The sequence below is a fragment of the Glandiceps talaboti genome, chromosome 3, assembly GCF_964340395.1.
Source record: "Glandiceps talaboti chromosome 3, keGlaTala1.1, whole genome shotgun sequence".
In the NCBI taxonomy this organism is placed as follows: domain Eukaryota; kingdom Metazoa; phylum Hemichordata; class Enteropneusta; family Spengelidae; genus Glandiceps; species Glandiceps talaboti.
The window spans coordinates 14,095,267-14,113,861 of record NC_135551.1 but is presented as its reverse complement, the minus strand read 5'-3'; the positions used below and the strand labels follow the sequence as shown (position 1 = coordinate 14,113,861).

Here is an 18,595-nt window from a genome sequence, read left to right as displayed (position 1 = left end):
CCGAGGGCTAGCTGATAGACTAGTCAGGAGCTCGAGGGGCTTCGAATCGCACGCGCGCGCTTGGTGACCCTTCGGATCGCCCTCTAGTGGTGAACTTAGGAACAGCGCCAAGTCCGTGCACGCGAATAACAAACCCGAGATCTTCAAGACAGTGCAAGAAGTATAGTATTATCTGCGTACACACGACAGCTGAACGCACACCAAGTAGAACACAAATTCCAGCAGCTAGTTTTATCTGACGAAATCAGACGAAATGGAAATCCTTTGGTTTTCTCTCACCTGGTGGTTGGTTGCTCTATGCATCCTGTTATTTTATATGTAAGTGTGATTTACTTCCTGTATTTCATATAATACCGATGTAAACCTAAAAAACAAAGACTTGAACCTTCATCTTGTTTTTGATTGGACAATTTTCAAGTTTGTGCATGGGATAATATGCATCACTCCCATATATAAAGGGGGAGTTCATTATACAGGGAGGGTGAAACCAGGGCCGGGTGCAATGCTGCAGTGTGGTCTGAGGTATAATATGACCCTCCCCTAATTCCAGCAAAATTAGACAACATAATGGGTCAAAGAAAAATCTGCCCCTCCTCATAGCACATTTTCTAAAATATGCCCCCTCCCCAGCTCCTCTAAGAACTGCTTTATAGAAAGTGACCTCCCCAATTCCCCGGCCCTACCCTTGTAATTATTGATGGCTCCCTAACGCTGATAAGTGTTTGGGTTGGTGGAGTGCATATTTCCAGAGCTAGGTAGAATTTTATTAGCATAAAATATAAGACAAGATTATTGAGAGTTCAGAGCTGGTCATAGTAAATTATGGTTGACATAGTTTGATGCCATCAGACTTTTTGCTTGTCAAATTATTGCAAATCAGTCATTTTGTTTTGAGAATATTAAATGTAATTGAAGCAGTTTAATAGGTAGTATACATATGTTGGTGTAATCTTTACTCCAAATGGAAACTTTCAAAGTTTATTCAAAATCAAGTAAACCTGAATAATAAGGCTTGAAATAAACTTGAAAGCAGTATAAACATATAAAAAAAATCTGTACTACATGACAAAAATGTTGAATCCAAAACTGTATTTATATTTCTTGATGGCTTAATCATACCAATTCTTTCATAATGCTTCAAAAATTTGGACAACTGAAATTAGAAATGTTAAGTAACTGTCTAGAAAGATTATGTATGTACGTACATGTCTTATTACAGGTTTAGTTTAGGTGTGAGTAAAACCTACACCATTTGAAGGAGTTAGAGCTGAGATAGATAGACTGCCATTAAAAGATTAGTCTTCATATACATGTCTGTGTTTAAATATCGGAGTAGATTAAATAGTTTGCCAAGTAATCACATTCTGAGAAAAAAAAAGGCACTTAAAGTAAATAGTGTTATAAATTCATGCTGGAAAAATGTTTGTTCATCAGAAGTTTGGAAGTTACAATCATACTAAAGTGTTCAAATCATTTGGAGTTAAATCATATCAGTTCAAAAAAGAAAATAAGGCAGAAATTATCTAATGTATATTTAATTGCTTGGAGAACAAATTTATTCAACGATACAAGGAAAGATGGAAGTGGTAACAAATTATGTACTTAAAGAATTTTCAAGAAATAAATTTAAGTTTAAAGACTACTTATATAAGTAATTCATGTATTAGATTTTACACTACATGTACATAGAAATTTGTCAAAATTTAGATTAAGTGATCATAATTTGGGTATAGAAATAGGAAGACAAAGTAAACCAAGGTTACCTTTAAGAAATGAAAGAATCTGTCACAGATGTAATAATAGTAATGAAATAGATGATGAGTTTCACTTATTATTTTCATATAAGACACACAAAATCTGAAAGAATCATATTGAATTATATAATTTTGATATGCTACATTTTTTCACTATATCACAAAAAGAAAGTAAGTATCTTGATTTTTTAAATAAAAACACACTGATATGTGTTGACTCTCCATTAGCTCAATTCAGCAAGTTTATCAATTGTGAATCTTTATATTTTTTATTTTGTTTTTCAAGTGTCAAGTGACCATCACAATTGAGTCAAGGACCCACATGCACCATGATGCAAGCAGGTGTAATTTCTGAGTTGCTCATTAGGTCCACAACAGTAGTATATATCGGTTAACATAAACACAGCTCATAATCATTTTGTCATTTTGTCATTTTGTATTTTTTTCCCCTAGATATTCTGTGTATCCCTACTCAACATTCAATAAGCTTGGTCTGTCAGGTCCAAAGCCATGGCCATTACTTGGATCATTTGTTAGTTTGATGACAGTAGGTGACCTAACTCAACCAGTCATCATTGAATCATGATATTGAGTCTGAAGTCAAACTGAACAAGACAAGGACATCATTTCACTACAAAATAATGATAGAGTTATAGAATATTAACATAGCAGATGAACATAAGGTGGTGGTGGTGGTGGTGGTGAGGATGATAATGATGATGGTAGTGGGTGATGTTGGTGGTGGTGGTGGTGGTGGTGGGGGGGGGCAAAATGATGATGATGATGATGATGATGATGATGATGATGATGATAAAAACTACCACAGTATATAATGTGATATCTTTACTAATTGATACAAAAATAGAATTATACTTGAGTTAACTTATGAAGAAGGTTCTGTTAAAATTGAAATTAACAAAAAGAACTAAGAGGTGGTTCAGGTAGTTTAATTTGAAGAAAGCACAAATCTCAAATTACAGAATACTAGTAAAGGTATTTTCATGGTCGACTAATTGCAAGAAATTGAATAATCCACATTTTGGTGAAAAACCTAGGTGGTAGAATTCTATTGTAGGTACCGAGAATTGAGTTACTTAACAATACGTTTGTGTGAATGTGTGCATATATGTGTGTGTGTGTGTATGTGTGTGTAGGTGTGTGTGTGTGCATGTGCGTGCATGCATGTTTGAGTGTGAGTATATGTTCATGATTATGTATCTTGTATGATAAGTTTTAATAAGATTTTTTATTGTTAAATATATTGATTTTAATTCTCAATTTATTCCAGGTAGGTTTTCAGGAAAGTCTGATGAGATGGGAAAAAGAGTATGGAAAGGTGTTTGGGTAAGTTTTATCATTACATAAACTCTGGTTTGTTTTTTTAAATCATTGTTTTGGTGCTAAGGCATTGCTCCCAGTGATTTTATTTATATAGATAAAGATAAACACAAAGCTACCGGTATACATTCAAGATATTCAGATTTCCATTCAGGAGTGTACATGACATGAGTGTGTTGCATGAATCTGACATAGGACAACCCGTAGATTGTTCCCACTGTTACATGTAGTAATGTGTTATTTGGGCAAATAGTCCAGTCAAAATAAGATTTGACCCCGGACATAATTGCAACAGAAATTATTGTTAGTGCATCTTATTCAGAATTTTGTGCTGAACAGCATATCAAAAGTCTAGAAAAATCTAAGTGGTGGAACATGGTGAAAAATTGAGATTTTTTTATTAATTAGCATAATTAGCGGGAATGCCATATTCATAAAATGTTGTTTTCGCAAACAAACCTAGCAAGTAACTTGTCTATGGATAGGTATAAGGGTGATGGTTTTAAGTGCCCGGATGTATATGACTTCTTTCATTCCCCTAGTTTCGGTGTCAAGAATATTTACATTGTTTATGTTGACTGAATGTCCTGGTGATTCGATGTGGATGTGCTGGGATACTTCAGATGTGCTGGAACTTGGTCTTCTATCATGTCTATGTTCCAAAAATCTTAGGATAATTTGATGTTTAGTTTCTATATTGGTGTTTGATCATGTGTATTTTTCTGCTCCCTAAATTTCACAACCATACGGTATGTTAGTATGGGTCTAATAGCGTGATGAAAAATGTTGATCCATGTTGGAATGTTTATATTAGTGGATGAAGTGATTAATTTTCTAATAGAGTAGAACGCCTTTGTTGCCTTTTTATAAAGTTTGTCTTTTCATGATCAAACTTACCATTGGGTTGCAATTCTATCCCTAGATACTTATAGCTAGCTATATACGATCGCGATATCTAATTGATATTTTAATAATCTAATATTTCTATTAAATAATAATACCTTTGTTTTCTCTATATTGTTTAACACGCATAGTTATCTAACAAGGGAGGTATTTGATGATGAAAGGGATGTATTCAAGTACTACAATACCTATTGACAGACATACTACTCACAGTGGTATTCAAAAATGTATACTTATTGTATGTTACATGTAATCTGCATTACTATTGTTTATCTTACTTTGGAGTGGTTTGATGATTGAAAAGTTCACTCAAAATGGAACGTCAATAACTATTTATGAACAGAAAATATGTAGGATTACTAATACATTGTTTTTACATGTTAATCAAACTAATTAACAATTGTTTAACATGCACATTTATCTAACAATGGAAATATTTAATGATGAAAGGAAGGTATTCAAGCACTCCATTATCTAATGATAGTTACATAGATAGATACTACTCACATGGGCATTCACAAAAATGTATACTTATTGTGCGTTACATGTAATCTGTAACCTTAACTAAAGTGATTAAATTACACACATTAAGTCTGTTTAAATTTAATAGGAATGTGTGTACAATCATATAGTCCCCAAAAGTAATTCATGACCTTAGACCTACCCATAGACATATGTTACTTTCACTGGTTTTTGAACAAATTATATTTCATGAATATTATTTCTTCACTAATTATGCTAGTTAAGAAATGTCATTTTCCCCCATGTTCCACCACTTAATTTTTTCTAGACTTTTGATATGTTATTCAACGTAAAATTCTGAGCAAGATGCACTAAAAATTATTTATGTGGCAATTATGTCAAGGTTCGGCCTAAATTTCCGCTAGACTGACTGGATTATTAAAAGTAGCCTGTGAGATTGTTCTAGGATTATTAGCTGTGCACTTAATATTAGTGCAAAGGTGACAAACACTGATAAGACAGTGATAACAACAGAGAATAGGAAAAAGACACCCAAAGGAAATGAAAGTTATATGATTGTAATTTTTGAAACTTTATTTGAAATATAGGGAAATTAAGAGATTAATATTAGAAATCGTTCCTCCCAACTCCTGTGTCTTGATATAGAATTCGCTAGACTCTCTCACAGACCTTGGAACTTTGCATAAATAGCTAAAACTTGGGTTGTTTTGTATGTATCTACTGCATAATTGTACTCATATACTAGTATCCCAGTATCCCTGTACTATACGCCCCCATCGATTACATAGAGCTAATCTTTTGTTGATGTACATGTGTTAGGCTTCGCCTAACACATCAACAAAAGGTTAGCCCTATGTGATCAATGAGGGTACACAGTACAGGGCTAGGGATACTGGGATACTAGTATACGAGTACAATTATGCAGTAGATACATACAAAACAACCCAAGTTTTAGCTGTTTGATAAATGCGAAGCTCGACTGTGAGAGAGTCTAAGAATTCGCTGTCAGGATAGTGTGTCAATCTTGACTTATACACACAGGTAATAAAGTTGTAGTTATGTTGTTTTGTTACACAGTTCATTATTTACTTCATGACAACTCTACTATGGACCAGTGATAAGACCAATTATGATTACATTGAACATTGGCATGTTATTCCCACAATTCTTCCTTTATTTGGTCACGGAAAATATGATTGACAGTCTAAGGGACCTTGTTGCTGTGTGTCAAATATGTGTAGCGACATACACATTACTGTATGGTGTGATCCAAGCTTAAACAACATTGCCACTTTCCATCATCTGCCTCAACAAGAATCTTTATAACATTGCTCCTTTTCATCATTTTATTGTTCAGCAATGTCACTGAGTCAGTATCAGGCCAAAGTAGTTCAAAATTTCCGTCATTTTCCTAATTTTTAATGCATTTTGTTTGCAAACTTAAATTTGTGTTTCTCTCCAATTACATTCTGCAGTATAATTATCTTATTCCTCAATATTTTTCTACATTCAGCCAGAAAATACTAAAGGTTTTGTCACTACTCGACTCGTAGTGACAAGGCCCCTCAGGCCACTTATTTCGATCTCCCTTGGCTGAACAAAGAAAATATTCAGAAATACTATGAGTGGTCCATGTGACATATGTTGATTACAGTATGTATCTAGCAAGACAACCATTGATGGTTATATCGGATGTTGATATGGTGAAGGAGATACTGGTCAAACAGTTCAGTCACTTTCCAAATAGAAAGGTAAAAGATTTCTGAATTTCATCTGCATTCCATGTATTCATACCACAAAAAAAACAAAAAAAAACCCCCAAAAAACCAACAACAACAACAACAACAACAAAACGGTGACATAGTGATAGTGTTACATCATCAGCTAGGGGACAATATCTGTCAATAGTGTCACTTTTACCCAAATATTTGTGTTGTTGTTGTTGTTGTTGTTGTTGTTGTTGTTGTTGTTGATGATGATGGAAAACATACTTTTGGCACACTTCCTGGATGATTTTATCTGCCACATGCACTTTCTGGCTTGAGGCCAACATGTTGTAAGTTAGGCAGGTGTGCATACACAGATGCTTTGTCTTATCGAAGTGTGTTTGATATCTTTTGATTTGGCAAACATATAAATACACTTACCATATCTTATTTTTTATAAGAGTAAGGTGTAAGAATTTAGCCAGTGACTTCTGGTTATTAGACAAGTTGTTATAGGGTAAAATATAAGAAATTAGTAACCTTTTATTTGGAAACAAAAATGACAAAACAGTTTACTACACAAACGTCACAGAGCATATGTCCCTTTAATGAATATTACAATAATAATCTACAAGATTTTCCATTGTAATGTAAGTTTCAAGTAAAGTACTATAAAGCCAGTTTCTGAATAAGATTTGATGAGAAATTGTAGAAATGTACATTGTACAAGAAGTATAATCTGGATTAGATATTAATCCCTAATCACTCTCTTTCTTCAGCCAAGGAAAAAATGTATGATATACCTTAGATTATTTTTTATGAATTATTTATTAATTTGACTGTTTATTTTACATTATATTCTGAGTCTGTCTATTTTGGTACCATTTAGTGATAGGCATTCAAATAACTCATTTAAATATTAAAGGGACTCAGTAAAGTATGCTAGTAGAATGTTGTACAGTTTGGCACATTAACCCTCATTACACAAGGCCTATCAAGAAAATTGATATGTGGCAAAATACATCATAACTTGTTAACCAATCAAATCATATACATATGATATAATTTTAATTAATATATCACTTTTTTTATTTTACAGAAAGTTAAAGTCCAGATAAAACCATTTACATCTAGTCTAACTATTATTGAAGGCCTTCACTGGAAGTATACAAGGAATATCCTTACGCCAGCCTTCAGTGGATCGAAGATGAAAAAGGTAGGTCTAGTCATCGAAGTTGGAGAGTCCAGAGCTCTCCAACATCTAGGGTCCAACTCATGATGACATGCTCCACCAGTCAGACAACCATATCACTGCCTTAATATTATACTTATAGCCCACTGGATGTTTAGAATACATAATTCTATTTAGTCTCAATAGCATCATACATGTAGGTATTTTTACCTCTTTCCATGAGGGTTGACAGTTATTATTATCCATAACATAGACCTAAATGTATTCCAAGTCTCCTATTGTACAGCTGGTTTGACTACAATGTACATGTACATGTAGGGTGCAGGCATCAAGTCTCCTATTATACAGCTGGGTTGACTGGGTTACAGTCTCCAAGTCTCCTATTATACAGCTGGGTTGACTAGGGTACAGTCTCCAAGTCTCCTATTATACAGCTGGGTTGACTATGGTACAGTCTCCAAGTCTCCTATTATACAGCTGGGTTGACTATGGTACAGTCTCCAAGTCTCCTATTATACAGCTGGGTTGACTATGGTACAGTCTCCAAGTCTCCTATTATACAGCTGGGTTGACTGGGGTACAGTCTCCAAGTCTCCAATTATACAGCTGGGTTGACTGGGGTACAGTCTCCAAGTCTCCAATTATACAGCTGGGTTGACTGGGGTACAGTCTCCAAGTCTCCAATTATACAGCTGGGTTGACTGGGGTACAGTCTCCAAGTCTCCAATTATACAGCTGGGTTGACTGGGGTACAGTCTCCAAGTCTCCTATTATACAGCTGGGTTGACTGGGGTACAGTCTCCAAGTCTCCAATTATACAGCTGGGTTGACTGAGGTACAGTCTCCAAGTCTCCAATTATACAGCTGGGTTGACTGGGGTACAGTCTCCTAGTCTTCAATTATACAGCTGGGTTGACTGGGGTACAGTCATGGTTTAAATCTTGCATGCTCTTGAAGCATTTTAGCTAATCAGAAACTAATGGCAGCAGCAAGGCTAGGAGGAACCACAGAAAAGTTGTGGTTGGAGGATATAGACACTCTCCTAACAGGACAACTGATCCAAAGACCCACTGGAAGTTTTTAAATTAAATTATGAAGGGAAACTCACCAGTCAGATTTGAGCTTTTACAGTTCTTACGTAAAGAAAACTCTTTTATCAAGTTGCAATACAAATTTATACCATTTCACATACCTGAGGGCATTAAAAAACAGTTGTTTAGAATTTTGTTAATAGATTGTTTTCAATTTGTCCAAGGGCCTAGATTTTGAATTAATTAATATAATATTTACCATTAGATAATTATCAATTGCGTTGCTTTTACGTATGTGTACATAGTAATTATAGGCTTTCACCACTAATTGAATGTTTAATTACATCACCAATTAACCATCATGTGCCAACAAAATCTAACTAGTACATCAATAGAACTCTTCAGATTGTTGAGAGCTTTGCTGATATTTGAAATTTTTTTTTTTTTTGCAGATGTTTAACGTTGTGAAGGGCTGTGCTGATACATTGGTTTCAAACCTGATGAAGGATGTAGAAGAAGGGAAAGACACAGAGTTTAAAAGGTGAGCAGAAAATTGATGATTTAAAAAAATACACTTTTCCCACTTTCAGAGAGCATATAGTTGTTACATTCAGGCTCAACACAATAAATCTGTTTAACATTTTCAGTTTATAGTTATTACATTATGGCCCTGCCTATACAGATTTATTTGATCTTTTCCAAGTTTATGTTTGTACAATAATTGTTGATAAAGTCCTCTACAATCTTAAAACACCAAATTTGTTATATTTTTAGAGTGTATGGTTGTTACAGTATTGATTGTATTGGCTCGGCAGCATTTGGTATCAAAGTAGACTCTCAAAATAGCCCAGACAATCCGTTTGTGAAACACTCCAGGGCTGTCTTTGATATCAAATTACTTAATCCAAGTATACTTCTTATCAGTAAGTATTGAGAGATGTTTTATTTATAATCTTCGTATCCATATTAAGGTACAGAAGAAAATATATACTGGGCTAAGGCTTCTTGTTTCACTCAATGGAACAGGGTGCATTTCACATAAGATAGACACGCTTAAACTCCAGACTAACAATGATACAACACACACAGCATTATCCCTATAATAATAGTAATGTGGTTCTTATATAGCACTTTCCCACCCAGTCTGGGAGCTTAAAGCACTTTACAATTATTACCCCTGGCTCGGATCTATAGTGGCACAATGGCCCTTTATACTTCCTCAACTCCCTGGGGAGCATACAGTACATTGCAAACATATACGCACATAGGATTAAAGCATTCACATTGCAACCTCTATCCTACCAGGTCCCCAATTATACAGCTGGGTTGACTAAGGCGCAGTCATGGTTCAAACCTTGCCCAAGGACTTTAGCCACTCAGAAACAAACCGCATCGATAATCCTTTGCCCAATCACATTGAAAAGTGATAATTTAAGCAATTTGCTATTCTTTCACAGTGCAGTAGAAACAGGCTTCTGTTGAAAACATTACATTACTTAATGACTTTAATGGCTTCATTTGTAAACTTTCTAGCTGATAATCAACATGTTAACGTGTCTACTTCTACATCCCAAATTGTGTGTAGCACATCTCTATAATTGTTTCCCTTGTATCTGAAAACATGTGCGTGTGTGTAAAAATGGCATGTCACATGAGTGAAACACCAAAGCAACATCGTTTGTAAGTTGTAAGTCACTAAGTGGTCAGCTGATACACATGTCTGGATAAGTGTTTGTTGACAAATATAATGTGTCATACTCATTATGGTAGCTTTCACCCATCCTAAGTACCAATGACCATACTGAGGTTGGCATATTTGCATAAATGCCAAGTTCACTTGACTGTGTGTGAGGAAAAAGTCATCAAAATCAAATTTGTTGAGGTATGAAAATTATTGAAGATTAAAGGCCTCCTCTGCATATGAAAAAGGGGTCAGATGAAGATGACACTCATTAATAGGGAACTTGCAATCCAGACTGAGCGTGCTCAGATGCAAAGGACTATGGGATTATCTGTGGTTAATGTAATACCTAAGCTGGAGCTACCGATAAAATTAACCTCACACAATTGTCAGGGTGAAACTATGAAGTGATTATTTGTGGTTGCAAACAATGTATCAACATTGTTTACAATACTAATTGATTAGTATTTATTATCACATTTCCCATGATGCAACATTCAACATGGTGGGTTTGCAAGTTCCCTATTGTGCTAGATGACTTTGACCTACTCTGCATATAAATAGGGGTCAAATAATTATATCTTATGTATAATTGGCAACTTGCAATTTTACATCATTAAGTCAAAGTATATAATCATGACTTCTCTTTGCATCTTTTAGTAATGTTCCCCAGCCTTGCAGCAAAGTTGAATCTCTCCTTTTTACCAAAAGATGCAACACAGTTTTTTGAAGATGTAATAAAAGAAACAGTGAAGATTAGACAAAGTGACACTGCTGGAGAAAAGGTCAATGCACTTTTTTTATGGTCTATAGTTACATTTCAGGAGAAAAGGAGGAAAATTTGCAATTCACTGTCATTCATTGTAACATGGTTCAGTGAATGACATTTTATATTGTGTTTAATAATAGTACTGTTAGTTTTTATATTCATTTCTTTATTTCTTTATTTATTTATTTCTTTCTTTCTTTCTTTCTTTCTTTCTTTCTTTCTTTCTTTCTTTCTTTCTTTATTTATTTAAACTTTGACAAATGTCAGGCAGTCCACACAAATGACAAACACCTATAAACTCGGACCCCAAATATACATAAAAGACAAGTTACAAAAACTGCAGTTACAATACAAAATAAATGGCAACACCTGAAATCACATTAAAAAACCCCTTTGTACAATGACAGACTGACAACCAGGTAGAGGGATTTTCATGATGAAGTGCTTTAATTCCCACTCTGTGCTCAAAGCACTTTGCAGTTATCACCCCCTGCATGGACTTATATTAAAACGACATTATCATCGGTATTATAGTTCCGTAACTCCCTAAGGAGCATACAATCCATTGAAGCCTTCGTAAGTGCTTGGTATTAAACCATCATTATAATTTGATTACGCTAGCTCGTGTAGGTCACAAATCTGGACAATTTTATTCATCAAGTTGGGTGTAGACTGTCGACAGTCGCTCGCACCTTGTTTGCTACGTTTTGTCTAAAACTAAAGTCGTCGCCACCTTCGGCCCTCGCTATCAGTATGCAGATCGGAGCACGGCGACGACTTTAGTTTTAGATGTAGCTAAAAAGGCATAAGCGACTGTCAACAGTCTAAGTCGGGTGCAATTTAATTGTTTCAAAAAATTGCATCTCTAGAACTGTTTTGCAATGTCACTAATTAGAGTATTAATAAAACTGATAATACCTGATAACACATCATTGTACATAATAGTGTCCAATGACTTCAAGATTCCCAAACAATTTTATAATAAATCACACAAAGTGTTATTTCATACAACCAATATGATTGACTGAGCCATGTTCTTTCTTATCTGTTATCAATATTAATCCTCATATTGATTGATTCACTACTCAGTGCTTACCATCTACAGTTGATGGATAACAGCACCTGCCACATACAAGTGGTATGTGGTAAATACTGCCACCTAGTGGTAAAGAGTCACACTCACAGTTGTCATGGAGTCACACTATCACCTTGTGGTGTCTAGGGCCAGACTGTCACCTAGTGGTCAAAGGGTCATACTGCCAAATAATGGTCAAGAGTCAGACTCACTTAGCGGTCAAGGAGTCACACTATCACTTCATGGTATCTAGGGCCACACTGCTACTTAGTGGTCAAGAATCACACTCACTTTGTAGTCAAGGAGTCACACTGCCACCTAGTGGTCAAGAGTCAGACTCATGTAGCGGTCAAGGAGTAAAACTATCACCTCATGGTGTCTAGTTTCACACTGCCACTTAGTGGTCAAGGGTACACATTTAATTTAAGTCTAGTGTTCATAATCAACTATGACCTATCAAAAACTTAAAGTGTTTGAAGTGCTTACTATATATCTGAAACATGTCATCTTTCTTCTTCATATCTAGCCTGTGGACTTCCTTCAGTTGATGCTGAATGCTCATAAAGAAGAAAGTCATCCTGATGAACCAGGTGATGAGTCACTTCAAGAAAAGGATATTGGATACTTCAAAGATTGTGGACTGGACACAGATGAAATACTTGCCAATGTAAGGAGAATTATATGTTAAAGGGTGAAAGTTGTCCAACTCTCACACCTGTACAATGTACCTTGGGGTCCTATATGCTATGAACACTTTAGGCAGTAACTAGGCACAATCCAACATTTCAGGCCATCATAAACATGTTTATTCTCTTACAAGTTACAGTCAATGATTGCTCTCTCAGTATATCACAGGCTTAATTTTCTTTCTTGGCAGGCTGTGATGTCTTTTTTTCAGGCCTGCATAAACATGTTTACACACTTACAGTCAGTGATTGCTCTCTCTCAATACTATATATTGCAGGCTTACAATCTTTTTCTTGCTAGGCTTTGATGTTTTTTCAGGTCTCTATAAACAGATAGTATTTACTATTATTACAGTCAGTAATGACTGTCTCTATATTTTACAGGCTTTGATCTTTTTCTTGGCTGGTTATGAGACAGTTAGTTCGTGCCTTGGTTATACATCAAATCTGATTGCAACTCACCAAGATGTCCAGGATAAATTAGTTGCCGAGATCAATACAGTCATGGAAAAGCATGATGATTTGGACTACGCAGCCATACATGAGATGACATATTTAGATATGGTGTTACAAGAATCCTTACGTCTCTACTCACCAGCTGTTAAAATTGAGAGAAGATGTATGGAAAGCTGCCAGGTCAAAGGTTACACTATACCCAAGGACATGAATATATTGATACCAATTTGGACAATACATCGCAATCCACAGTTATGGCCAGAGCCGGAAAAGTTCAATCCTGAAAGGTATTATATTTATTTAAGATAATGTTTGTGTTTGTAGTACAGTGTGATCACATTGAATAAATAGCAAGTGTCAGTTATTGTGGTTATAGGTAGATTTATAACAACTGAATCATGTACGAGTATTGACTATCAAAACTGTATTCCTGTCTGGGCTGAATAACATACTGGTAGAATATTTTCTATTCGTAGTCTGAAAACTATGTTTACTATTATGTTAATCAGCCCACTTAGGAAGTCAGTTTTGATTGAATACTTATACATATGATTCAGCTGTATTTGCAAATAAATCACATGTACTGTAACTGTAAAATTCTGATCACCATTCCTTGCACTTATTGGATTTGATCACAGGTTACTCTTATAAACATATTGATCTCTACACCTAGAATAATGTTATTTGATTTTTTTTATGAGGTTGAACTGTAATAGGAATAAGGATGTCTTAGACCAAGTTTCAAACTTGTCAGTCACAACTTTTGCAGGCAAGGCACAGAAAGTTTTTCCTTATTGTGGTTGTAAATTGTAATGAAAACAGTTTCAGCAAGAGTTAATATATTATATTTCATAAACCATCTGTGCGGTGAAAATATAAGATGTCAACATTTTGGCAACTGCTGATTGGTAGCCATGTTTATATAAAAATGAAGTCTTGACACCCCCCCCCCCCCCCCCTCAGCTGTATTTGCAAATAAATCACATGTACTGTAACTGTAAAATACTGATCACTCCTTGCACTTATTAGATTTGATCACAGGTTACTCTTACCAGTCTGTCAGTCGCAATGTTTTGCAAAAACTAGAAATATTTTGTAAGTTTTTTCATATTATGGAACTTGTGAATGATTTATTATGTAATGAACACAGATTCAGCAAGAGGTAATTTTATAAAAAAAACACCAACAATTTAGTAAAAATATCAGATAATGTCAGACACATTCTATGATGAAGATAGCTGTCAGTCATCAAAATATTTGAAGTTAATATATATCTGGTATTTTTTATTGCACTGCTGGTTGACAAAATTAACTTTTTGTTGTGAACTGTACACAATGAATGAATTCTTTGGACAGATTCAGTAAGGAAGAGAAAGAGAAACGGAGCCCATATGCATGGCTGCCATTTGGTGCTGGTCCTCGTAATTGTATTGGTATGAGGTTTGCCTTAATGGAAGCCAAGGTTGCTCTGGTGAAAATCCTACAAACTTTCAAATTTGAACCTTGTGCTAAAACAGAGGTAAATAAATAATTGTGTTCTCTTTGCATGTTTTATGGCAAGGTTTGCTAACCTAGTCTGAGAGGGGGGTAAATCTGGTAAAATTTGCATATTGAATTAAATTTACAAACCTTTTACCATTTACTGTAACAGATTTAATAATCCCTTGGAGGAGTATGCTTCAAATTAAAACCTATACAGGTATATGGGCTACCCTATAAGTGGGTCTACATTTTGAATTTTGCATTGTTGTCTTATTATGGGGTCATGCTAAAATTTGAAAGAATGTTCTTGCTGTTTTAAATGGACCAGGGGTGCCCATAACTCCTGTCCTATCTTAAATGGGTATGATGTACCTTGTTATGTTTATGTCTAGAAAGGTGTATGGATTGTCGTTTGCCATAAACCCACCCACCACATCCCACCCCATCTCCTAATTGATAATCACAGAATTTTCCAAAATAATTGTTCTTAATACTTTGACCATCCGAGATGACCAAAGAAATTCTCTTTGTTGCTCGGGTTATTGAAGTATTCTGAGAGTATTTTATTATGTTCATTCAACCTCTACAGTTTACTACATCATCTAATAAATATGCTCTGACTTTCCAGTCAAGTTTTGTGTCAACTTTCTGTTTGGATTTTTGTTTTGTTCTGTAGGTGTTCTTCAGCCATTTTTGTAGTTTTGACCCATCATTAATATTTTGTCACATTTTGTTTTTCATAGATACCCCCTCAGCCATCCAAGTACGGAAAAATGACACCACCAAATGGTTTTTGGCTGAAGATGACCAAAAGAAAGTGATCAATATTCGCATCAACTCTATACAGGTTAAAATGGCCAGATTGTTATTTATTTGGGATTTTTAATTGATCAAACATCTTACTTAAAGTTTATTTTTCTACTTTAAAAAAAATAATATGAAGCACTATATAGTATTACAAAGTCTGTATTTATTGCTCAATAAATTGTAAAAAAGCTACGGAATATGTAAAAATGTTTGTTTTTTTTCATAGAATAGCAAACGTTTCACACATTGTTTAACTGTTTGCAGGTTTTTTGAGTTACAAACAAGGACTTGACACACGTTTTTGTTGTTTTTTTAATGAGAAACACATAGTAGAGTTGTTTTACAGATTAAAAATCTAAAATAAACACCCATTTGTATGTCATGCCATCTTGAAGTCAAAGATTGAAAATATTACTTTTGCCACTTTTTGTTTTATTGTTAGTCTATCTATGGACCTTAGGAAATCATTACTTGGCAACAAAGTGGTTGTTATTCGTCAATATTTTTCTTCGTTGAGCCAAGAAAAATACAAATGGTCTATGGGGTCTTTGTCACTAGATGAGTTTGACAACCCTTAGGTCATGAGTATTTTCTGGCTGAATAGTGAAAATATTTGGGAATAATATAAGTGTACCATCGACAGCAATTTAAAAAAAAAATATTGGGGAAAGTTATCGCAATTTTGAGTGTTTTGACTTGTATTTTGAACACGGCAGAACCAATGACATAGACATGCGTTGTCATGACATAGACTCGCACTGTCATGATGTAGAATGACCAAAGTATATATTCCATATTTTGTGTTGAACCTGGCTTGTGCATGATATAAAGACTTGAATGGCAAAGTTTGGTCATATGGATATATATGATAAACTACAACATTTAATGATAAAATTTCCCATTGACACTGTAAACTTTTATGAGGCCTTTAACCATAGGAAAAACTTCATTTCCAACTGACATGTATGTGATATTTATTTATTTATTTATTTATTCTTTGTGTTCTATAAGCCATAGGGCTTGATGTGGCTTGCTCTTTGTAAATTACAGTAAATTACTGTAATGTATTGTATAATTTGATAAATCCACAAAGGACACCTTAAAAGTGACCATGTGGATTGGGTATTTATTTTGGATTTTTAATTCATAGAACAATTTTATCATGGCTTCCTACTTGAAAGTGAATGTAAAACAACATCTGCTAAGGCTGTGGTTTTGTTATTGTACATACACTATAGGCTTTATAAGCTTTTGTACTCAACTGAGTCCAAGATCACATGATTCCTATATCAATGGAAGAATATGTGATTAGGATTCACTGTGCCATATAGGCTTGGTATTCTGTGAGTCCATTGTGTTGATCTCTGTGGACAGTGTATCACTGAACATCTCCATGCCCTAGATATTGTCTGATTGGCAGTCAGTAAAGGATATGTGTAGGTAAATTCTGTTCCCCAGTAGTTTACAGCACTGTCAAATTGTCTGCCTTCAAATTGGGATAACCATGCTGCTCTTCCTTTAGACCACCGATTCTTCAGAAAGTACATTTGTACTCAGATGTGCTTTTAGCGAAGCCTTGTTTGTTGATTAATAAACTATTGCAGAATATCTGTCCTGTCACTCAATATTCTGTGGTAGATCATCAGCATGTTGTTAGCTGGGCATGTGTTTTTCATATTTATTTCCATGCCATTCTGAGTTACAGACCCATTCCATGGTAAATATTGATGCATCATAGAACCAGTTGTCACGGATACAGCTGATGGATGTAATCTTATTGTAGCAGCTCTGGGTTGTTTTAAACTGGCCCTGGGATCTGACACTTTGGACTGCTTGTTAGTTACATTTCCAGTCAAAGACCCTTCACTTGTATCTTGCAAGGTACATTAAGTGGTTGTGAAGGGGGATTGTAATATGTACTACTCCTTTCCATTGAAGGGGTCTCCCTTTTGTGCCAGTCTTCTTCAGTATTGTCTGTTGATCACTTTTTCACTTTTTGTTGTGCCAGTGCTATAACTGCAATGTCTTTAAGTCTTGGCTTGAGAGATTTGTACATGAATTCACAAACCTTGCCATTTTTAGGTGTGTTTTCCTATGAAGTATTTCACTTCTTTTATCCAATTTTCAGTAACTGCATTTGTCGCTCTTGTTTCTGTAAGTGGGAGGTTTTTGGATGATCCATTTTGAGTCATGCTAAGTTTCCTAACATTATGCCACTCCATAGTGGAAGGAGAGGGAGATATTTATCCAGGAGGTCTTTGAAATATGCATTACTTTGGTATGGATTTGGTTTGTTGGCTGATACATTAATTGTCATCTCTTTAGTGTCAGGTACTTTTATTACATGCTGACAGTGATGGTAGAAGGGGAATAAGATCTTCTGCACTTTCAAATTTTGCACTGTGTGGCTGTATGTCGACAGCTGTGTGCTTCTGATCATTATTTTTGTTTTTTAATAGCCTTAGACTTTCTTCCATAGTAGGTGTACACTGTTGTCAATGTTGTCACAACATCAGTGTTGTGATTCAGAACTATAATTCTGTCGCTTCATACAAAGTTGTTGCATTTTGTAGAAGTACTGTTGTATACAGCAGGAATTTTTGCTTTGCTTTGTCTGAACAATTCTTGGATAGATTACGACTCATAGTGTGTATGAAGTGTGCAGCACAGATATGTATAACAGTGAATGAGGAGGCTTGAAGCTCGACCATTGACAATAGTCCATGTTTTCTTCAGGTAGCTGATTATGGCTTCTGTATTGAATGCAAGTAACACAGCTTAAATAATAGCCCAGCTAAAATCCATCTCAACTCTCTCTCGTGTTGCAAAGTTGGCCAATATCTTAGCAGCTCTTTTGACGTTCATTAGGAAATAAGCAATGGATGGTAAGGAATGGTCATTCGTTATCATCTCTGTCAGTGAAATGGGTGGAGTCAGTGTATTGATCTAGAAGCTTTTGCTACCAAATACCACGGAATGATAAATTATTCTCTTTTCTATGTGTGGTGGTGTTCTTACCACAGATCCAGTAACATCTATGTGTAGGTATGCTTTCTTTTCTTGACAAAGCTTGTTATACAGGACCAACTGCATCTCTGTAACGTTGATGATCTGTATAAGGTTGGAGATGTATTTCCTGTATGTATTAACCACTGGCATTTTTCCCCTTCATGTCTTCTTTCATGATATTCATTGTGTGCATGATATCTTCCAATAGTCTTTTGATGTTTCA

At 35.1% G+C, this 18,595-nt stretch overlaps 1 protein-coding gene across 1 annotated transcript; it reads left to right on the top strand.

Moving 5' to 3' along the window:
- The first annotated feature begins 157 nt into the window (after positions 1–157).
- On the top strand, positions 158–15,384 carry LOC144433077 (cytochrome P450 3A24-like). The gene is made up of 12 exons (XM_078121387.1): positions 158–318; positions 2,208–2,301; positions 3,043–3,098; positions 6,133–6,229; positions 7,284–7,400; positions 8,860–8,948; positions 9,182–9,330; positions 10,749–10,873; positions 12,459–12,599; positions 13,003–13,361; positions 14,431–14,593; positions 15,300–15,384. The coding sequence occupies exons 1-12, from the start codon at positions 254–256 to the stop codon at positions 15,375–15,377; spliced, it is 1,533 nt and encodes a 510-aa protein (XP_077977513.1). The 5' UTR covers positions 158–253; the 3' UTR covers positions 15,378–15,384.
- The last annotated feature ends 3,211 nt before the right edge of the window (positions 15,385–18,595 follow it).